Here is a 22,758-nt window from a genome sequence, read left to right on the forward strand (position 1 = left end):
TTTAGACTGAATTTGCACAGCACATCTAGTTATCAGATGTGAAAGGGTGAAAATGCATTTGCTATCAAAAACATGTCTATAGTCCTCTGTTTCTAAACATTTTGGAAGATGCTTTTATGTATTGACCAGTGCTTTTATGAGACATTAAAGATCAGCACAATTACTGCATCAATAAAACACAAATCATGAACCATCTTGCTGGCCTTCCCTATTTTAAAGATTATTACCTATTTTCTTGCTCTTCCTGTTTCAAAGTGAAGAGGTTTTACATTGGTACTCTGTAACACACTCCATGTGAGTCCCCAAGTGATCAACTATGTTCCTAATTCCCAAAAGAGCAAGAGTTTTCTCACTAAACAATATATAAAAGATCATTTCCTGTGCCTGTTGAAGTCAGTGACAAAACATCTCTTGAGTTCAAAAGGAACAGGATCGTGCTAATAGTTAGTCCATCTTGGTTCATATTGTTGATGACTATTGTAATGTTGATGATTCATTTCAGTCAAGAATCTTGTAGATGTTAAAATATAATAAAAGGAAATACAGTACAAAATACAATACTACTATCAAATCCTAGTTCTGTACACAGAAACTCAAGAGCTTTCAAATGTAATGACCAAAGGAAAATAAGAACTTGACCGCCATGAGCAATTTTGCAATGTCATTAAGGAGAAAAACATACACTTACTTCTCTCCAACGTCCCTTTTGGTGGGAGCTGTGGTAACTGCCTGCCCCTTCGCCCTACTACTGGAGTACTTGATGGACTTGTCTGAACAGACCCAGTTCGAGGATGTGACCTATGAGACACATATCAAAACAAACCATAGCAATTAAATGGCAAATTCATCCTTAAATACGTTCATGAACTGATAAAAGTACTAATTAGGTTTTAGATCACTTGGGACCCTTGCTGTCCCACGGTGAAACTATTAACTCTTTTCATTAAAATAAAAAAATAAATAAAAATAATAATAATAATAATTAAAAAAAAAAAAAAAGATTGAAAAGAGAAATCTCTCCCTGAAAAGAAAAAAAGACAAAAACAAACCAAACTAAGGCTAAACACCCATAAGCTGCTTGTTTGCACAGTCAGGCCAGAAAATGTATTGTATGTACATTCATGTGCTCATGGAAAAAATACCTGCATGCACATACAATTATCCACAGACCAAATTCAATAATCTTTCCTCAGTTTGTATTTGGTTAAATTCCCATTGAGTGGCAAAGAGATTACAGGAATTTGAATAAACAAAATAAGTAATAAACTGAGCAAAGACACTGGGATTTGACTCTACATCTCACTGGGGATTTGATGTTACTATCTCTCACTTTCAGAAAGCAAAAGAATGTATTAAGAATGTATTCTGCAGCTCTAAAATAAGGAGAGGCTTACTGAGTATCTGTCTCCTAGACCAAAATGTACTCATCTTTTTACTGAATTATGTTTACCCTCAGAGTAATGTATAGACATCTGCAAAGTGTCAATTGGTAAAGGTAAAGTATTCAAACAGGAACAATACAGACTATGGCACAGTAAAATGTAGTCAGAAAAAATGATGGTTAAAATGGTAGTTAAAACACAAAGTTAATACAGTTCATTTGAAGAAACATTTTTATAAAAAAAATAGTTTCATTTGATGTTATGATGGTTGTTCCATAAGCGATGTCTGATGAACACAAATAATTTCTCATTCTGTAAGAGAAAATTATGATAATTATGAGGTGTTTCATGTAGGAAACTATCCAGGATTCCTGATCAATGAGAAATCAACACAAACAAATGTAGTTAAATACTGTTAGTAAACAATTTACAATGGCAGCCACACCATTATATCCAGAATAGAATATAAATAGTGTGTTGGCACTGACAGGGTTAGTATCTAGAGCTACTAGTGATCAGCTAAGGATGAGAGGCAATACCAATTAGCTACTGGGAAAATAAAATGGTGAGCTGGTGGGGCAGAAGGGGATTAGTCTGATTGATTTGTCTGTTTCACCTCGGTAAGGCAGGTGAAGGAGGGGCAGATCTTCCAGTCATTAATGAAGGCATCGACCTGATGAGGTTTGAGTCAGGACGCTCTGTGGATCGGGAGCGGGAGTTGGTCCGCTCTAGCATAGGCCGTTGCTCTGTTGATCTGGATCTTTGATATGGCTGTCTATCTGCTGCTTCACAATTCCTGTAATGTTAGTCAAAAAGCAGCTCAGTTGACTTTTCTATTAATTATAAAATATGCTGCATGATACTGGTTTGGAGAAAATAATTTTGTTATCTACATTTTCTTTGGCAAATTTTCTGAGTTCGCTTCTTGATAACATACAGTTTTTTTAAACATGTATGCATTGGCTTGCTCAAATTCTTGATAAATGGGCTGAAATGTTTCCAATGTCACAGTAATGACTATCTATGCAATAGTCTGTTTCCTGACAATTTCTGGGTAAAAATATTGTTTTTCTGTTTAATAATACATCAACCTTGGAGGAAAAAAATAGCTGGCATAATATTCAGTCTCATTGATGCTAAGGAGTTGTTTAATTGAGCATTTTAATTGAGCGTTTTTACTCACATCAATAGATTTTTACAGACTCCATTACCTTCAGAGGTAGCACTCTTTAATAATTGTTTGTAGGAAAGTCCAAAGCAAATTTGGTCACATTCCAGACATTGTAATTAATATGTAGCACTGTTAACTGCATTACTATTCTCAGGACATCTGTTAAAATATTGGCTAGGCCATAGTGATGGATTTATATGCAGTACTTGGAATACAGTCAGATGAGGATCTACAATACCATTAGTCCTTTCAGAGGTTCCTCCAACTACAGAAATTTTGGGTTATAATCAAAAACAAGTTAAAGAAAAAAAATATTTAACCCTCAGTCTAAAGAATAGTGTCAAAACAGCAATGAAAAAAGTCAGCAACAGATGCAACAGGAAGAAAGTAGACTGAACAAAAAAAGGAATTTCTGCATCAACTGGTCGGGCCTTCTGCTATCACAGGCAATTAATCACGTCATTACTTTCGGAAATTAATCAAGCCTAACCTCTTCACAGTGTAATTTTTCTATTTGCAAGGAGTAATAATGGCTAGCAATATGATAAAATATGTAAAATCAAGGTAATTTAAAAAGTAAAATCTATATCCTGATGAAGCTGCTTATTAAATTCATACTCCTTCCAGTTCTACAAGAGTAACTGAACAGCAACAGAGTACACATGGTGAACTGTTAGTTTTTTTTATTCAGCTCAGACATCCTTTTTACAATGAAGTCTGTTAATACAAAGAGTGACTGGATGGTGATTACGTGTAACAAGAATTCATACTTCAATTAGTATCAAAAATGAGAGAGAGACACACCACAGCCTCATTATGTATGAAGAGTCTTATGTCATTAACAACATTTTTTTTCTAAGACTACATTGAGGAGGAATATAGTTTTCTCTAGGATGGCAAACTTTGCTGAATGGGTCAATACATGTATTCATTAAAACAAATGTCTCCTTGTGCCTTCCATGAGGTAACAGCTGGATTCCTTGCGAGCAACAAGGAATGGCCACAGACAGGTTCAGAATAATACCATTCACCAAGAACCTACATCTAGAAGCTCCTAACAAAGCACACACACCACACTGAGAAACATAACGGCAACTGTAAGCTCAGGCACTAAAAGATCAGAGGAAAAGTACAATGAGCCTGGCACAAAACCACAAAAAAATTACCTCACTTCTTCTTCTATCAGTTCTGATTCTGAGTATGATGCTTCATCAGCAAAAACATCCACTGTCTCGCTTCTTTTACATTGTGGGCAAATAAAGAAACACAACCTTAGCTTTGATATGAAAGTTGCTTAGTTTAAGGTAACTGTTTAAGACGGTTTTTAGTGCTACAGAAGGTGAGAAAGCTGTCACCCATCTGCATGGTGGTTAAAAAACCATAACTTTTTGACTATGGGAATAAATTCTAAGAAAAACAATTCCTGAATTCAGCATAATTACAGAATATGACCAAGGTCCAGACAGCCCACCCCTATTTTGTGTACCCACATGTTAGAAAATCAGTGAGCTGACAAAGATTTATTTTCTCCTTTTGGTCTCCCACCAAAAGTAGGTTTCATTCCATTTTCTATTTCTCTCCCTGTCCCAACAGCAGGTAGGACACAGAGAGGAACAGGTGAGTAGCAACCACGACTCATGCAAACACTTCACGAGAAATTAAGCCTCTTTCATTTGTTACTCCTAAGGCTTCGCTCTCTTTAGATGTTAATAAGAAATAGTTTTTAGGATATCAGGGATCTGACTCATTGCCTCTTTCAGAAGGCAGGAAGTCATTTTTACCATTAGGGCCAATACTAATGACTTAGTGGGGTTGTTTGTATTCTGGAGAGCATCATGGGGCGGGCCACGGTATCAAACCTCTGTGCTAACAGGCAAAGACCTCAGAAATTTCATATTTGATAGTTAATATAAGTAGTCAATTTGCTGCAATCTGCAGCTGGCATTTACTTCAGGTAGAAAAACAACTGGGAGTTGCCAGAAGGGAAAGAGAACACAGATTTTGGCAGTGAACCTTTTCCTATTAGATCAAACTTTGGCACCACTGTTGCTTTTGTAGATCAAAGGATTTGAAGAGTAAGCGTAATCTTGAGGTTCAGATGAGGTGTTACCCTCACATTATAGGTTTACGAAATGCAAACCTCTCCATACCCACAGTAGCAAATGGAGAGCTATAAAAGCGTGACAGCCTTCCACTTGAGAACATCACTTTGTTTTTTGACCATGTACAGAGAACAATTCAATAGACACATTATAGTCTAGAGTGAAACAGGAATATTCTTTGTCCTAACTTTTTAAAATCATTTTCACAGTAGAAATGTGCTTTAAGACCCAGGTCTTCAGAGAAGAACTGTCCCTTTTACAGAAAAAATACCACTCCAATAACCAGCTTGGACAGTTATTGCTCCTCATCTACCACAATACACAACAACATATTAACACTACAGTTAAACTACAGGCATGGAGAGAGAGTTTTTAAGACATCTCAATGAATGAAAAACAGATGTTCATGACTTCAGGTAACATTCTGGAGTGCTTATGGTCCCAAGTTATCTAAATAAAACTTTCCTCTAGTCTGACTACAGGACATAAAATGGCTGACTCTGGTCATAAAATATGAATTACTGATTTTTAAAGAGGAAAAGATAAAAGATATTCAACAACTACAAAATATTTTAATATATGTGACAGCTTTTTATCTTTGCCAACAGACTCATTATAAAAAATAAAGTTCATGATAGTGACCTCTTCCTCTTTAGCATTGTCTAACATAACATCCTTTCTACCTTTGCTAAGGAAATCATGCATGGTAGGGGGCCAACTCTTCTGTCAAAATCTACAAGACTTGTGGGCATAACTCTCACAACAATGAAAGAGCAGAGCAGGGTCTACTTTTTAATCAAGCACATCTATCACTTTGAAACTGTTTGAGCTCTCTGTAAGACACCATGCTGAAAAGCTCTGTATTTAAATTTAAATTTTATAGTCCAAACCCATCCAAACTAGAATTAGAATTCCAACTATATTTAGGTAGCACTGTAAATTCTTGTAACTAAAATATCTAACCAAAGATGCTACAACATTTAATACTAACTACTAACTACTGATTAATCTGCATTGTTCTACACTCATATTCTGGAAATTGCAAAATATAATTCTTTTCCCAATGCAGAAAGTAACCACTTCTGATTTTTAATTTTTCAGATTTGTTACTTCTATTAACAAGTAAAAAGGAGAATTTTCAACAAATGAATGCATTCATTGATCTAGACTCATGTACAGAAAAAGCCTTACAAAAGATTAATATTTTTCCATACTAAGCAATCATAAGAGCTTACAACACAAATACTTTCTTTTTTTCCCCCAAATAACTGAAAGTTTATTTGAAATCCCATGTAAAACACCTTTTTACTGTGTTCAAGACTAAAAAAGTACACTATGAGATCATGCCAATCAAAATTTTATAAGTACTAGGTTGTTCTTGTAACAAAAAGCTGAAGAAATAAAAATAGAATTGTTGTAGAATTACAATACACTATAATTCAGCTCCTAGCACATCTTTTTTTTCATCTAGAAACACTGAGCACAGAACAAGAAAAATACAGCAATACATTTTCTAATGATCATAATTTCAAACTCCAGCTAATATATAATGGTAATACCTGTCAGTGTCTGTGGATGGTTGCTGGATTTCAATCCTTGGACATGTTATTCTTCTACTAGCTATAGGAACTTTGCTGTTTAGTCACAGACACAAGATCCTCTGTTAGCATAACATAAATAAGCATGTCTACAAACAACTGAGATTTCTAGTACCAAGAGCAAATTTAAATTTGAGTCACAAGTACTGTAATGGAAAATGGGAGTACACTGCCAAAATACTGAGATAAATTAGTGACTGGTTAGCCTCACCAAATCAATCATCCATACCTACAAAGGAACTTAATATAAAATTATGTGTGCTATAGTTTGTAAAAGCCAGACGTGTAATGTTTTTAAATATTCTCACAAAATAAACAAAAGCAGAAGGTAAAGCAAGCTGCAGTAACATTCAACCATATTTATATATCCATATATACACACACATGCAGACATTCACACACACACCACACTGCGGTTTATATAACTACAAATTACTTGACAGTCACAGGAATGACTACACTGTAGCATGCCATTATCTGAGCTACTTTTCTAACAGCTAATGCAGCTATGCAGACAGAGCGGAGAACTCGGCTGTGATCCCAGGCACGCTGTGCTCCACACTGCTACGTGCAGGCAGCTACCGCTACAGAAACTCAGTTGCTTACAGCTTGCTTAGGTATCTGTATATGGCACTGCAGTCACGTTAGTGATTCTGTTGTAGACATAGTTAATCATACTAACGTGATAGCATGATGCAATTGCTAAAATGCTTAAAGAAAGCACATGCAGCTACATCTATAGAGATTTACTCTCTGTGATGCAACTTCTCATCCACAGATTTTACGGTAGTTTACTGACAAATAGCAAAGGCCTTTCTGTAGAGAGTTAGCCACATTGTTTTTAAGAGGTCACTTCCAACCCAAATTACTTTATGATTCTGTGGATGCAGCCAGAGAGTTATGCTACCTATTACAATCAAATACCAACAAAACCAGTTGTCACAGATGCTATATGTATCTGCATTAAAACGTCAGAAAGTACTGCAAATGAGCTAGTAACAGTAGTTTAACTTAACCAGTTAACTTCCAGTAGTTTAAGAATCGGTTTCCAGTATTTTACTTAAAGGTAATTTCTCAAAAAAGGAGCCTTTAAGTTTAGAATTTCCTCACACTAAGGTGGACCAAAGAATGCAAGCAACATTTATGTCTCCTCATATCTTACTGATTTATTTGGCTTGACCTGTTAAATTTCTCATATTAATATATAATCATATTTTTATTCTGTACTTAAAATATGAAATGTATGGAGGTGTTCTTTCAATTTTAATTTAAAAGTCTGAGACATTTAAGTAGAATTATGCTATAATATGTTAAATGTTTGGTTTTACACAATTGTGTCTTGGTACTTATAAAATACATTCTCACCTATACAGCCAGTTTCCTTTTATAGTACTTTTGTCTTTTACTAACTATTTCTAACTGTTAGCATCTTTAACAAAAACACTCAGTTGACACAAATTAAATAATCCCATGGCAGGAACAGATATCTGCATCTTCCTAAGATGATTCACTGAAGATTATGATAAACATTCAAAAGCTGGAAACACAAAATTCTCAGAGAGAAATGAAATCTTCTTTCTCCCCAGTTCCTGCCCAGCTCAAGTCTGAATATACTTATGTGACTCCCTCTAGGATAACCATCTAAATTTTAATTAAAATATTAGAAATATTCCTAAGTACAACTGTTCCAGCTTTTTAACTTTCTTACACAGTTTTTCCCCATTTTGGAATACAAAATTTCACCCACTCAACTTGAACGTGTGATCATAATGTATGAAGAGTGACACAAACACACAAGGGTTCTGATGAACATATTGTTCATGACTGAAGAGTAAGTGGTATATAAGACAACTCATAGAGCAGCATTTCCCACTAAGGCTTGAATGTTCAAATGCAGAGAGAGCACTTAGACTATAGACTAATTATGTGAATTAGATGTAGGCTCAAAATCAAGCGTGTACCTAAATATGCCCTCGTACTGTGCAGGACTAAATACCAAATTTGCAAAGCACTTGTCCTTGGTAGTTTGTGTTTGTTTTTTTCATGTCTTAATTCAAACTTGAGTTGTACAAGTTGTAGTTGGTCTCTTTTTTTTTTTAAGTTAACATTTTAGAAGGTCAATAATGTGGCAGACATTTAATTAATAAAATATCTCAAACTACGCTTAATAGTGCATATCCATGTTTATTTTTCTTAACCTCTTGCTGTATACCTGTAACTCTGACCTCAATGTCAACAAGACAACAAGAGTTTTGTCACTTGATGAGAAGAACAGGATTTCAATCAGATCATTCCAAGATAAGCAGTTATGTAATTCTTTGTTATCTTTAAAGCTCTTAAATCATGAAAGAGCAAAATATCACACTGTTACCATTAAAGGTGTAATGGATCAGTGTAAAGATCAGTAAATCTACTGATATGAACAGAACCTGATCCATTTCAGTAGTCCTTATTCTATTAAAGTATGTTCTATGCCTTACAGTGTACTTAAAAGTCATACTGATTTGCAACAAATGTTCTTATCCTTTCTTTCTTTTTGCACAGCTTTTGGAGATAAATTTAAATTGGGACAGAGTACTAAAAATAAGTTCTTTTTTCATGTTACAAATCTGATTTTTTCTCAGATACTTACCTATGTCAGGATGTATACTGTACTAAATCTAAGACAAGTGAAGTAAGCTAAAACTATTTTAATGCGATTATCACAAGCAAATACAAAAGCCTTGTTTACACTAAGCAGTTTTCAGCCTTCTTCAAATGTTCTCCATTTTCAGTATGCTTGTGCACTTTCCCAGGAAGAACTACACACAACCCTTGCTGGTGGCACAAAAAAAGCATTTACTGAAAACACTTGAAGAGTCAGCAATCAGTGGAACTCTGCCTCAAAGAGCTAGTAAAGAAATATTGTTCCAATTGTCTTTATGGCTGCACTGATGTTAAGCCAAAAGACCCTTATAAACTCATCCAGAAAGCAGAGAAATTTTCATGAAAATGTCTTATGCCACTTTACTTAGTTTCAAGTCAACAAAGTCACATTCTCCTTTACTGTCTGAATTCCTTTTATAGGAATTAGTCAACATATATTGGACAAATATGAATTACAATTTTCTTTAAATAGCATTAGGACTACAGGTGAACTGTCAGTAACCCCTTAGGTAATTCTGTTTTCAGTATAAAGCTGTTTTATACAACTGAGTACCCTACAGTCTTCCAATTATCTGTTTCAGGCACATGACTGTACCTGCAAAGATATATATATTCATTTGTACAGCCACAAAAGAATAAATAGCATCCTAAAATTCAAAGTAGGGTCAACATTAAACTTAGGGATAAGTAAAAAATAAACCAATGCAAAGAACTAGTTCAATATTCATAGAGAGTTTACGTTATAATTTGTTTGCACAAAATTATAGCTTTTGAGATACCCATGCACAGAATTATTTTGTATAATTACACAATTAATTACATAACAAATATTTTTTAGATACAGTTTTGTAACTCTTATTAGACTTTATCAAAGAAAAATTCCCAGCAAATCAGTGGGAGCTTAACTCAAGAACTTAAGGATTTATCAGCAACTTGGACCCATACCATATGTTAGTTTTAGTCAGCCAAAATATGTCACTGGCATAGTCCACCTCCTATTTAGAAGACATAGAAAGGCAGAAGAAAGCAAGCTCTGCGCATATTCACAAAGGAAACAAGTAAAAATAAAGATAAATGTTGCAAGAGCTAGAAGAAAATGAGGGAGAAGCAGTGAAGTCAAACTAATAGCAAAAGTTTCTGTAAGGAAAATCTGTGTGTTCCTTTGATCAGGAGCCAAGTACAGGTGGGAAGAACTGAAGAGTTTAATGTACACAGTGCTTTACATGGGTGATACATCAATCACATGGGGAGATAGGTTAGACAGTTGGAGCTAGGACTTTTCTAAATCTAAAAAGAATTAGGTCTCAAAGGCACATGCCCCAGCAGCGTGAATGTAGGCAGGTATTATCACTTAAAAAGCCCTTTTTCATTAAAGCAGCCCTTAACAGTGAGAACATATTTTAAAAATAGTTCAAACATAATTAATGTTCTTTTTCTATCTGTAACTGAATAAAACAGCTTAATCTTGGAAAAAAAAAAAAAAAAGACATAAATGTGCCTTGGTTCTGAGTCAAGAAAGCAAGAGATAAAGAAAAAATGTACTTATTCGGAATAAATTTAGTACAATAATAAACGAATTCTTATTATAAAGATCAGAAATACATTTTAGCTACATCTGCAACACTACACTCTTTACTTACCCATAATTTTCAGCTGAACCATTGACTACATGATCTGCCCATGAACTTGCACCATTGTACCACCTTTACAATGCAGTTAAAATAAAGAAGTGTTATAAAGAAACATATGTATTATTAATAACAGTCTAATTCATATGACACGATCACTTCTCAATAAAATGGGAAGCTTTCCAACAGTTTCCAAATCACTTTGTACATTTCCTACTTTCTCTTAGGTATGAAGAAAATCAAATCTTTTTAAATTAAAAAACAAGCACTCTATTTTTTATTTTTCTTGACAGAATTCTTATTATATTTTACCTTGATTCTTTTCAGCAGTTTAGCTATGAATTTCAGTTCCATAAAGCCTAACTGATCCCTAATATTTTCTTACACAAAAATCTTCAGGTTTTCAATGGCTATTGAATTTTTGGAGTATTAAGAAGTAATTGTGGAGATTTACCATTCACAAAAATAACATTCTGAGAAGCAAAATACTAAAATCAAAAATACAATGTAGTAAAATACTGCTTTTAACTCCACATGCCTAACTTTTTCTAATTTATTCATTTTTCTATTTGCTTGTTTTATATGGTTAAGAAGCAGAAGAAAACTCACTTCACTCAGATCAATGAAAACCAATTAAATTTTATACCTATATTGTTCTTCCAGGTATTAAATATGGGCTACCTAAACATTTGCAGCAGTGTTTCAACAAATAAATTGAAGATAACATCAAAACACATGTAGAAACATTTTATCTGAAAGTAGAGCCATGGAGAAAAGAAACAATGGGACAAAAATGATGCTTTGATTTCAGACACCAAAGGATAATCTGTTTTGGCAGCTTTATCCCAGTATGTTAAGAATATATGCAAACCATCTATTATTTGGTCAAGGAGCTTCAACTGGGTATCTGGAGTTCCAGATTTTCAATGTCCTGCTTGGGTATAGCATTGGAACTGCAGTCGTCCTACTCAATGATTTCCACATGACAATGGGTGAGAAGCAAGGCAGAGATTTTCAGAAAAGATCAAGGGATCAAGGTGTGCCCAACTTGAATATAAGTCTTCCTTTGTCTGTACTGAAAGTCCCAGCCAAACTCTGCAGGTCGAACTGTTTAATGGCTTGAATATTGAATATATATCAGAGGGTTTTAATGATTGTTGTTTTCCAGGAACCATAGCACAATACATGATGGATTTCTTGCATAACTCCATTTTTTGCTAACTTCTCAGGTTTCAGAATCTGAATTTTTGAGATATATTCACAAACTACATGATCTCAATCTTCCTGGTCATTACATTGAGGGAAAACAGTATGGGGTGCAGCATATGTGAGTGTTGCTCAGCTGCTCTTGTTTCTTCTATATCAAATTGGATTGGCACTAGTAATGACATTTTTGGCATACTTTGTAGCCAGAATCACTGACTGGATGAAAGATATTTTGGTATAATTTAACTTAGATTAGATTTAGATTTAGCTTAGTCTTAATTAGAATACAGAGGGAGAAGGACAGGTGTATCTTTACACTTGCCCTGCTTGTATGTATCCTTAAAACTGACGCCAGTGTTTCCAGTTAGCCAGTATTTAGGTAAGCTTCTTCTGAAAAAGTGCTTTGTTATAGGCACCATAAATAAACAAGACTGGCTTTAAAACTGCAGTTTAGTTTTTGTTGAATATGACTGCTTATTCATAGCAGAAAAATAAAATTCTTGCTATTAGTAAATAATTCTTGCTTTACCTGTTCGCATACTGTATACGGACAACAGATATTGCTTTAAAAACAGACAAAGAAATGTAAAGGTCTAATTGTATAAAGGGATAGGAATGTAAACTTGCTTCTTTCTTTGGATATCTTTCTTTTTGAACTTTGTGTCTCTCTTTAAACATGAAATGTTATTATCAAATAACTACTTCCAGAGATACTCTGAAAGCTTTCAGATTACACTTCAGATTTTAGTTATGTTCACTGTGATTCACTATATGCCTATAAAAATTTAGGAAGAACAATAGTGCTTTTGGCTCCAGCACAGCAAGCACTCAGAATCAGGTTGAAGACTTTCAGTCATTTTTAAGTCAGTATGGGCATTAACATGTCAAAAGCTGAGGACTTTCTTAAGTCACGTAAGATATTAAAAGAATTAAATTGACGATTCTAAATTTTCCTATAATCACTCTCTGTGACTGATAATGTTAGCCATTAGAAGTAAGTTAAGTGGGGAAAAGCCTTCAGTTATACCTAACTGCTATGCACTAATCAGTTTTCCTCCCACATCTTCCAATGAACTTTTTTTTTTATTATTTTTTTGAATAAGAGATACCCTTAAAAAAAGCTCCAGAGTGAAGGCAATAAAGGGCTAAAAGAAAATGAAGTACTTAAAGCTCTGGAGATTAGTTGGTCTGTATTTAATAAAATGTTGCACATGGTGCACTATAAACTTAAGTATCATCACTCTAGATGAATTAAAAATTTTAGACTACACTTCAGGAAAAATGCATTACTCATCTTTATCTATTTTTATGATAGAAATAAAAATACCTTTCAGGAGTATAGGTTGTGTCATCATAATATGTATTAGGCACTCTTCTCTCATGCCTAGTCCTCCTGAATATGGAATAAACAGCACAGGTATTTCAGACATTTTAAAGGTTGTTTCTTTTATGATGCACTTTCTCTCACTGTATTTTTAAGATAGCAATGAACACAGAACACATTTATCTACTACATGTTCAGCAGTATCTTCTGAACATATATTTTCATAACTAAGAAATTTTAAACTTCTACTTTCTAATTATATTCAGATACAATTCAGGAGTGAAAAGTTACATCAACAGGAAAACAGAATTTAAGCAACCAGGGAATTTCACCGAGAATAGGATATGGAGTCTGCAAAATTTCTGACTGGTAAAATGAAAGCCAAAGAACAGAATAGGAGCAGAAGTTTGTTTCTTTAAGTGAAGCAAAAGAAATTTGCAGATTGAAATAAACTGCACATTTTACACAAAATGTGCAGAAGTCACCTTTTACTGTCTTCCGAACTTAAACCTCATTTGGTAAATGAAAAAAATGAAAATAGCACAAAGTGTGGTGTCCTCAGTGACTAAGATGAGCTCTGAGATAGAAAAGTTGAGAAGTAATTTCATGCTATGAGAGTCTTTCAGAAGATATTTATTCGGGAGGAACTACTAATATTGTTAAACCTAGAAAAACAGCATATTTTCATTTAAAAAACAACTGGATAAAAATCTTGAGATCATTCTGTTATTGAGATGATGTCTATGTCAGACAACTTAAAATGGGTGAATGTCAAATTATGAACTAGCCTGCAATAATCCAGAAAACTGTGAATTGGGGGATATAAATAAGAATGTAATTATAGCACTACATGCCCAGCCATGATGTCAATTATATATATATATATATATGTATATATATATATATATATGATATATGTTCAATTTGGGTAGCTCTAGCAGTGTGAACTGATATCGGCTAGTGCTGCCACATTAAAAAGCCAAGAAAAACTGGAGTGGGGTACAGAGGTACAGGGAGTACTTGAGAAAGCCAGTGTCCAAAGGGAAGTGAAGTCACTGACACTGCACATGTGCCTATTGTCTTTCTCAGATATATGTTGGAGCAAGTGTCTTGTCAACATTGCCTCCATGTCCTTTGGGAGGGAAATAGCTGGACCCCTTCAAAAGGGGGAACTATCACAAAAAGAAATGTCAAAATGCCATAGACTAAGAATGAATGCAGAAATTCAGGTTCTTCATAATGGAACTTCATCATAGAACTATAGAACTAAAGATTATCAAAGCTGATAGACAAAATTCTTGAAGAGAACAAAAGAGTTAATGGGCTGGCTGTGAATGACTTTCAGATACACAACCAAATGAGCCTGGAATAATAAAGAAGACAAGTAATTTTGACTGATGTATATCTGTCCTGTCTGTAGGACATCCACACTGGTGGATTTACAGTGATTTAACTCTGTTCCAGATGAAAGATTCTTCCATGAATGCTGGACATTATAAAACAATCTGTGCAATTTTGATGAATAGCGGAAGCTGGAAATAGTTATTCTACATGCTTTAAAAAGTGAAAATAAAAGACATTAAGAGAGGTTGCTGCTTCTATCAACATGACATTGATTAAGCAGATGGAACTAAGAAGATGTGACTAACACCTTGACCTGCAACAATAATGTATTTTAAGGCACTAAACCAGAAAAAAATAAATAGAAAAAAAAAAAAGTGTAAAGATAAATGAGGAAATGTTGTTTAAGAAGCATTTTTTCATGTATTTCCAAAACTTAAAGAAGAAGAAATTACTTAGGGTTTTGCAATGTATAATGAGAAATTGGATAATGGTTATGCTTTAAATGGTCCTTAAATGCCTAGAGAACTACTGGCAGAAAATGGAAAAACAAAAAGGACAAAAAACTAGGAAAAATGATAGTAACCATGAGCTACTCAGAACAGCTCATATCCAGTAAGATGACTTGAGTAACTTAACGCTAACGTACTCACAGGGAGCCTGGATTCAAGAGGAGCAGAGGACCCAGGATCAGTTCCTAGACCCAAGAATCTCAAGATACTGCTCTAACAGGGAGCTGAGGACATGCCATTTCATCTTAGATTTTCCTCTCTGACCCAAGAGGAATTAACTTTAATAGGCCTTCTCATAAACAAAGCCCTGGAAAAGATTTACTCCATTGCATTGCTTAAATTCTGTCTTTTTCATCTTTCTGAACACTTTATTATCACTTTTGTCCTTAATTTTCATTGATCTTACTTTATTATTTTTTTTGATAGACTAATTTTTGTAGAAACAAAGATGAATATTTGCAAGTCATGTTTCTCAAACTAAGACAATTTAATAGCTGCAACTATCAGTAATATCTGAACAGTCACAGATACAGCCAGCAATATGAAACAGGTTCAGATAAACCAATGCAAATACCAGTATATAACTAAGGCACATAGCAGTATATAAAGATTAACTATTGAAAAAGTGTAACTATGAGCAATTTTCATTCCATATTTTCAGAAAACAAAATAAAAATCATTCTCCTTAATAAAGTTTTTATAGATGGGCTGAATTATTGAGTATGCACTTACTTCATACCAGGTTTCATGCAAAACAGCATCATTTCCAATCAAATGTTAACTGAGTTCTAAAGCTTATAACGTCTAATATATTGCAGAATTTTTCCAAAGCAATATTTCTTTAGAAGGAATAATTCTATGATATTGTAAGATTTCCAGACTCTATTTTTCTTCTGTATCAAAAGCTAGTTTTACACCTACAAAAAAATGGTTATATATGCCTTGAACCCTGAGCAAACCCTAATGAAATTGTCAGAGAAGCTCATATCCAGATATATCCAGATGGAAGTTATGAAGTTAATATATCAACAGTTCTTTAGTGCTTGGCATGAAAAATTTTATATAGAGCCTCTTGCAAAGCAACGGCCATATCAACCTTTATAACTACTATTTAAGATACGAAGCCACCACTTCCTTTTAAGTGGATTACGGTTTATTGGATTTATATCCTTATTCCTATCCATTCACAACCATGTAGTCTTTCTTCTGTTTTGCAATATTTGCTGAAAATATCATAATCACAGTAGTATTTTTTGCATTTGTAGTGCAACAACAGCATGTCGCATTTCGTCTCTTAAAAGCAACTGTATTTCAACCATAATTACTTCACAGAAATTATTATGGGCTTAACTTCTCTCTACATTATTTTTAGATATAAATAGGAATGCTGATTGTCTGTAATCACACACAGTCGTAGTGAATGTATACAAGTACTCATAAATTACAGAATAAGCACTATATAAATATCTACAACATAAGCTTGTACTTGTATATTTCACTGTATTTTTCATTTTTCAGTTAAACAAAATATGAGATTTCAGAAAGACTCTATTTCTGTGTACTTTGAAGTAGATAAGTATTTCCTCATTATTTCAAAGAGAATAATAAGTACTAAAAGCGCTTTGAAAAATTCCAGCAAAAGTAAGGGTTATACAAAGACCCTTATACATAATAACCATATAACCTAATTTATGAAACTGACTTCTATAAAATTCTTTAGCTTTTATTATAATTCTGCCATAGTACTGAGTCTTAAATATATACATACTCACAGAGTATCATAAAATATATCATGAAACAACTTCACTGTGTGTATCTGTCACTTAAAACATAGATCATATCCTTAGTTTGGAAACCAAACACAGTACTGTCAAAGTGCAAGAGGTAGAACTAACAATATGCTCCACATCGATTATACCTCTCAAGATCATAGTAAGCACCCTCAGAATAGGTACGGCACATCTTACGGGAGCGAAGTAATCTGATTGCATCTTCGCAAAAAAGAGGATACATTGTGTGATCCTGGCTGCCAAAACATAAAGGGTGAACACAATGAAAAGCAACACAAGGTGAAATGAGGACAAAACAATATGAAAAGCAAGAAACTTAAGCAACAGAAATACTTGAAGAATACTCAGCTGGAACTTCGGTGAATTTAGCAGAACTAATTTGAATTAGCAGTTTGTTGACTTATTTACTGACTTTTTAAAACACATTGGAATAATGTTAGGATAGTCTCATGTTCATGTACTACCAATTGCAGTCCTTTGGCAGTGAAAAAAAATTAAAAAGGGAAGTATATGAAGAATTACACAGTGATTGTCTACATACTATGTTAGGAAATCTAATGCTGATATTAACTCAGCACTTCCAAGTTTTCTACCACTACACACACACTCAGAAAAGCAGAAGTGGACATGTAGGTACATAGAAGTACATGCATGATCCACACAGAGTCACACAGAGGAAAACATATACCTGGCATCTCTATGATGGTGATCTGTGGACTGGGTGTACCGGTAACGAGGTAAAGTAACATAATGACTGAGCAGATGGCAGGAAGAAAAAAAAAACAAATATGAGACAATAAGATGGAGAAGGAATGATACACTTCACACAACACAAGACATAAAAATCTGAGAATACAGGGGCTACATGTGTGTCTGAAAGCAATCTCCAGAAGTCATATTGCCCATTCCCTTGCCTGCAGGCAGTGATAACTTCAGTATGAACAATATCTTTGGCAGAGGTTTACTTTGTCTGAAAGGCTAACACCATTGGGAAACCTGCCCGTCTGCCTCCACACAGCGAGCTCTGGAGCTTTACTGTTTCTGAGGGTGTTCTTTAATATTTATCCTACTGTGATAAAAGATGAACCTACATGAAATCCTCATTATTACTCAAATAACTAATGAAGAGATATTCATCATATGACGTAACAGAACATACCAGAAAAGAAATCCATGCATTTCAAAATAATGAAAACAAGGTATTCACATTTTGTTTGTACTTTGAATAAAACTAAAAAATAATAATAAAAAAATACATTTTTATACATTACAGCAGTAATTCTCAAGTTTTTAAAAATAACATTCTCAAGTTATTTAAAATAGACTATTACTTCTCTTTTAGTACAAATTATATGTACAAAGTACAGAAAATACATATTTTTAAATGTACTTTTTTTCACAATTTACAATGAATTATTACAATGCAGAAGAGAGTCCCTGGTCTACAGCTCCTCTGAAGTTGGGGTATTTTAAAGTGATGCCTAGTAACAAAAGTCCACAGTAGAAGTACAAAACACTTTTACTTTTCATGTCTTAATTTGCTTGTAGCTAATGATCTTCTAGTAATCAGACAAATTGTTACTGGTAGCTATATTACACATATTATCTTTGTCTCTTTTGTACATAGATAAAATATATCAATCAGCCACATGTAAATATTCCTTATAAGTATATTAGGATAGTTATATGTAGTATAAGAGGTGTTTGTGTTCACTGCTTCCCAAACAAATGCAAAAGCACATAGCCACCACTATAAAAAGAGTGTAACTTAAGTCCCTGGTTATATAATTTATTTTCAGGCAGGTTGGTACATGAATGAGGAGCTGTACACCGTTCAGTGGGGCCCAATTTCACACAATTAGTTGAAAATTAGAAGGCAAAGCCCTAAGAAGGACTAATGATTAAGAAAATAATCACAGAGCTACACAGCAGGCTGTAAATTGTATTACTGTCCTTGAACTAATACAGGGACCTGAATACTAAAATTGGCCTACACGTAACAGCTCAGTAGTCATCATGCTGCCAAGAAGCATTAAAAAATAATTCCGTCATGTTCATAAAATTTCCTTTAGAACATATGCACACCCACAGGAAGAACAATCAAATAAAAATGTAGGAGTCTACCCTATAGCAGCTATGATATATGCAACAATGGCAAACATCTGCATATCAGTCTATATTCACCACTCTGTAGTTATTCACAGGCTACGTCTATAGGAATATGCCTTTAAACGATTTAGATGAAGTGCTGGAAGTAGGACTGCAAAACTGTTGCAAATATTAAATTACGGTTAATAAGTAATTTAGTGCTTCCATCTGGTAGATAGAAATTTGATGTTAACAATTTACTTTCACTTCCCCTTTTCTCTCTTCAATGAATTGTTGACAAATTTTCTTGACAATCTTTCAAAATCAAATAAATGCAATATATTAAAATAGTTGTTAAAAAGAAGAGCTTTAAACAAAACTAGGTCTTCAAGTGGTGGGTGTTGCAGAATATGAATTTAATGGCAATTGCTATTTGCACACAGCTTAACTTACTGTCCACAAGACAGAAAACCTCAGACTGTTCCCATCACTTACTGGTATATGAATGAAACACCAGCAGTAAATGCTTGGCTTCAGTTTTGACTCCTAACTACTTCCCAAATCCCCACTAAATTATCGTAAATGCCTGATCTCTGGTATCAAGTTTTGTCCTAATACTTGTAGAAACTCAGAGCTCTAGTGCTCTTATCAAGTCCCAACACTTTTGCTTGTGAGTGTTCAACCATTTTTTAAATTCAGGAATTTACAATCAGAGTAATCTGCCGTTTAGATATACTCACATATACTGTCTGATATATAACAAACTTTGACAAGTTTGATATATGCTTTCTTACCACTCAAAACTCTGCTTGTCCATACATCGACTTCAAGTAAGCATTAGTTTATACTTGACCTGGTCCTCTGGCACTGTTAGCTATTTATACTTTTCCCTATTGTTTAGAACAGGTTATACGTGCTACCTAATTTATAATATATAAGAATGCATTATAATATGTTCTTACAAGTGCAACACAAAAAAAAAAATAAAATAATACCATGTTTGAATTCATTAAGAGGAAAAATTAGTTCTACATGAGTGTGTAGATGAATGTGTAGAACTGTGTCTCCAGTAGCTTACTGGAGTTCATCATAAATCAAGTAATTCACCATAAATCAAGAATATATAGCCTAAATAGTCTGTAGCATTTTCATAATATGCACCTTTTCTAGCTGCAATAATCATATTACATGTATTATTCATGTAAGTATGTCTCTCTCCTGCTCTGGAAATGATTTCCATTGATGTACCATAATATTGTGCCATAAATTATGCAAGCTAATCAAGAAAGGAAAGGTACATGCCATATCTGTGTTGAAGACAGAACGACTGACATCATTTAGGTCAAAATATGATAGGATGCACATTAGGAGGCTGCAGATTGTTCTGTGGTTTATGTGTTTCAGCATGCAGAGCAAAAGGTTTAAATGCTGTCTGTCTTCTGAGCATCCAGTCAATACTCTTATTTGTTTTGTTGTTATTATACTTTATGTCTTGAGCTTCAAATATATTTTATAGATTTTTATAAGTATGTTAACAGCAAAACACCAGATATGCCCATGACTTACCTACTTCTCCCTGTTGAAAACTAAGACATGCAAAACTTTGATTTGGCTAACAGCCAGTCTAGAACTCCTAAAAGCATAATGTAAGTAAGTCATTATGTCATAAAATCATAATGTAACTGGTTGCTCCCATTAAGCTGTGCATTGCCTCAGTGCAAAACAACTCCAAAATGTTCCAGACCTGAACCCAAAATAAAAATGTCTTTTGAGCTGTTCATGAAATTCATGATCTCATGCACATGCAGGTAGGAATGCATGGAGACCACAGAGACATGGCCATGTTTTAAACACAGCAGATTTTTAAAAAGAAACAAGATCTCCAAGATACTTTTATTTGATAACCTCCATTTAGACTTGCAGCCTTTTAGCACACACTCCTTATTTTCTACATTATAGCACTCAAAAGTAGGCAAAAGAATGTCAAATGATCGTATGGCAAAATAAAAATTTAAGTCTGCAGCCTCACAAATTTCTGAAACATTACATATTTTGCTACAGAGAGGGCAATCTGCAGCAGTAACACATTTTACTTACATTAAAGTAATAAAATTAGTCTGATGAGGAAGTACTATAGCTTTTGCAATGCTACCAGTTACATAAACACACACACACAATTTCTCTCTCTCCCCTGCATCAGGTGGAAACAGATTTCCACTATTCCAACACAGTTCCACAGATATAGGCAAGCATTATAATGCCTTTTTTTTTTTTTTTTTTTTTTCAATGAACAGAGAGTGATGGCTTAAAATTTTCTGGTTTCACTCACCTAGTTGTCCATTTCCTCACACCTTCATAAAATTCAGTAAACCATGAGGGTAACAAAACAGATGTCAGTAATTCAGATTGCCTAATTCTAGTATTTAGTAACCAGGCACAGGCTTCACATAACAAACCAGGCTCAGAAGCATATTGAAAGCACACACATGTACACAGAGTGCCTCACTGCACCACACGCTGCGTTCCCTCCTGTTCTTACTGTGCAAGGGGAGTTTGACTTGGTCTTTACTGCTTGGGATACTTCACTCAACAGTGAAGATGAGGCATTAGAAGGTTAGCCAGCCATTCCTTTCAATGTTCGTTCTCTGTGACCAGCTCTCACCATTTAATTAATATTCCAGCTTCCGTATTAGACTGGGAAGTTGATTCCCAAGTATTTCTGTGGAAATGGAACGACTGGAGTACACTTGCATCCTGACTGTCTTGTGCTTATTGCAAAGTCTGTAAGTAATTCTGAATGCAAAACAAGACTGTTCCACTGCTACAGCTTGCATGAATCAAATTTGGTTGACACAAGAAAATTCTATCATCCACTTATTATTGTTCATCCATTTATGATCATCCATTTTTTCTAATCTATTATTCAATAGCGATTTTTAAGTGATACACTAGGGAGATCCAAGGAGGACACAATTATCCTCCCCTCTTAGTAGCACTCTTTACACTTTTTTATGAAACAGCAAAGTTTGATATATTTATCAACATCAGAGTTGATAAATATCAACAGCAAAGTTTGATATATTTAAAAGCTTGGTGCTTGAAATTAAAATCATCTCTAACTAAACTAAAAATGTCTGTCTTTCTGCTTTTTTAAATAATCTGATTTCCACTTCTAACTTTTCACTAGTTGGTTTTGAGGGAATGTGCACATTGCCATCAGCCTTGAGGCCATCAGACATTCTCATACTCTGTTGCATCTAACTCCTTAGTACCATACATGTTAGACAACTCTATGCTGAATTACCTAGAAAAGGAAGGAAGAAAGGTTCTTACACATATTCGCTGCCATATTTTAACTTAGCAACTGAACCTGTCAACGAGAAGGTACTTTTTCAAAGTCCCTTTTTTTGCAAACAGCTCCAAGGTATAAATGGACCGTGGAAACAGCAAACCATCAGAGCAGTGGGAAAGCAAAGTACGATTTTTTTTTTTCACAAAGGTGGGTGTGGAACAAAATAAGGATGACAAGAAAAAAGTTTATAAACCTGTTTAAAAGTTCAGTTTCTCAACTTCAAACTGCCTGCATTTCCAGCAGTTTTCACAGTTAATGCTATTGAAGTGTTATTCCAAGGACTTGTGCATGCACCGTCCTTTCTTATGTAATGCAGATGGCATCAGAGAAATATTCAGTAACATAATTTGAAGTCTAATAATCTTTCCACTCCTAAAATCACTGTTAGTTAACAATGAATATAAAATGTTATAAATGCCTGGGACTAGTCTTTTTCTATTATAGTGTTGTCTAGGTCCAAGATGCTTCAGAGACCGTATGTTGCAACAGAGGTATAATTAGTCAACAACCTAATTGCCTAGCCAACCACTAACCATGAAGGAACAGAAGAACTTCTGCGTTTTGGAAAATACAGATGGCATACCTCCATTCAGAGCTTCAGAACATACCTAACAAGAA

General features: G+C 34.3%; 1 protein-coding gene across 26 annotated transcripts in view; it reads right to left on the reverse strand.

Moving 5' to 3' along the window:
* Positions 1 to 22,758, reverse strand: part of LOC139998612 (regulating synaptic membrane exocytosis protein 2-like) — a 172,732-nt gene that overhangs the window by 129,795 nt on the left and 20,179 nt on the right. For 10 of the 26 annotated variants that reach the window (XM_072030562.1, XM_072030544.1, XM_072030550.1 and 7 more), the window contains exons 4-9: positions 17,389 to 17,454; positions 16,829 to 16,936; positions 13,061 to 13,126; positions 10,540 to 10,602; positions 1,999 to 2,178; positions 689 to 798 (exon numbers count right to left, since the gene is read on the reverse strand). In XM_072030562.1, coding sequence (XP_071886663.1) covers positions 689 to 798; positions 1,999 to 2,178; positions 10,540 to 10,602; positions 13,061 to 13,126; positions 16,829 to 16,936; positions 17,389 to 17,454 — 593 coding nt within the window. The remainder of the gene's footprint in view (positions 1 to 688; positions 799 to 1,998; positions 2,179 to 10,539; positions 10,603 to 13,060; positions 13,127 to 16,828; positions 16,937 to 17,388; positions 17,455 to 22,758) is intronic. The other 16 variants (XM_072030560.1, XM_072030559.1, XM_072030558.1 and 13 more) reach the window with 3 other exon arrangements.

Source organism: Anas platyrhynchos, chromosome W (genome assembly GCF_047663525.1).
Source record: "Anas platyrhynchos isolate ZD024472 breed Pekin duck chromosome W, IASCAAS_PekinDuck_T2T, whole genome shotgun sequence".
NCBI lineage: Eukaryota > Metazoa > Chordata > Aves > Anseriformes > Anatidae > Anas > Anas platyrhynchos.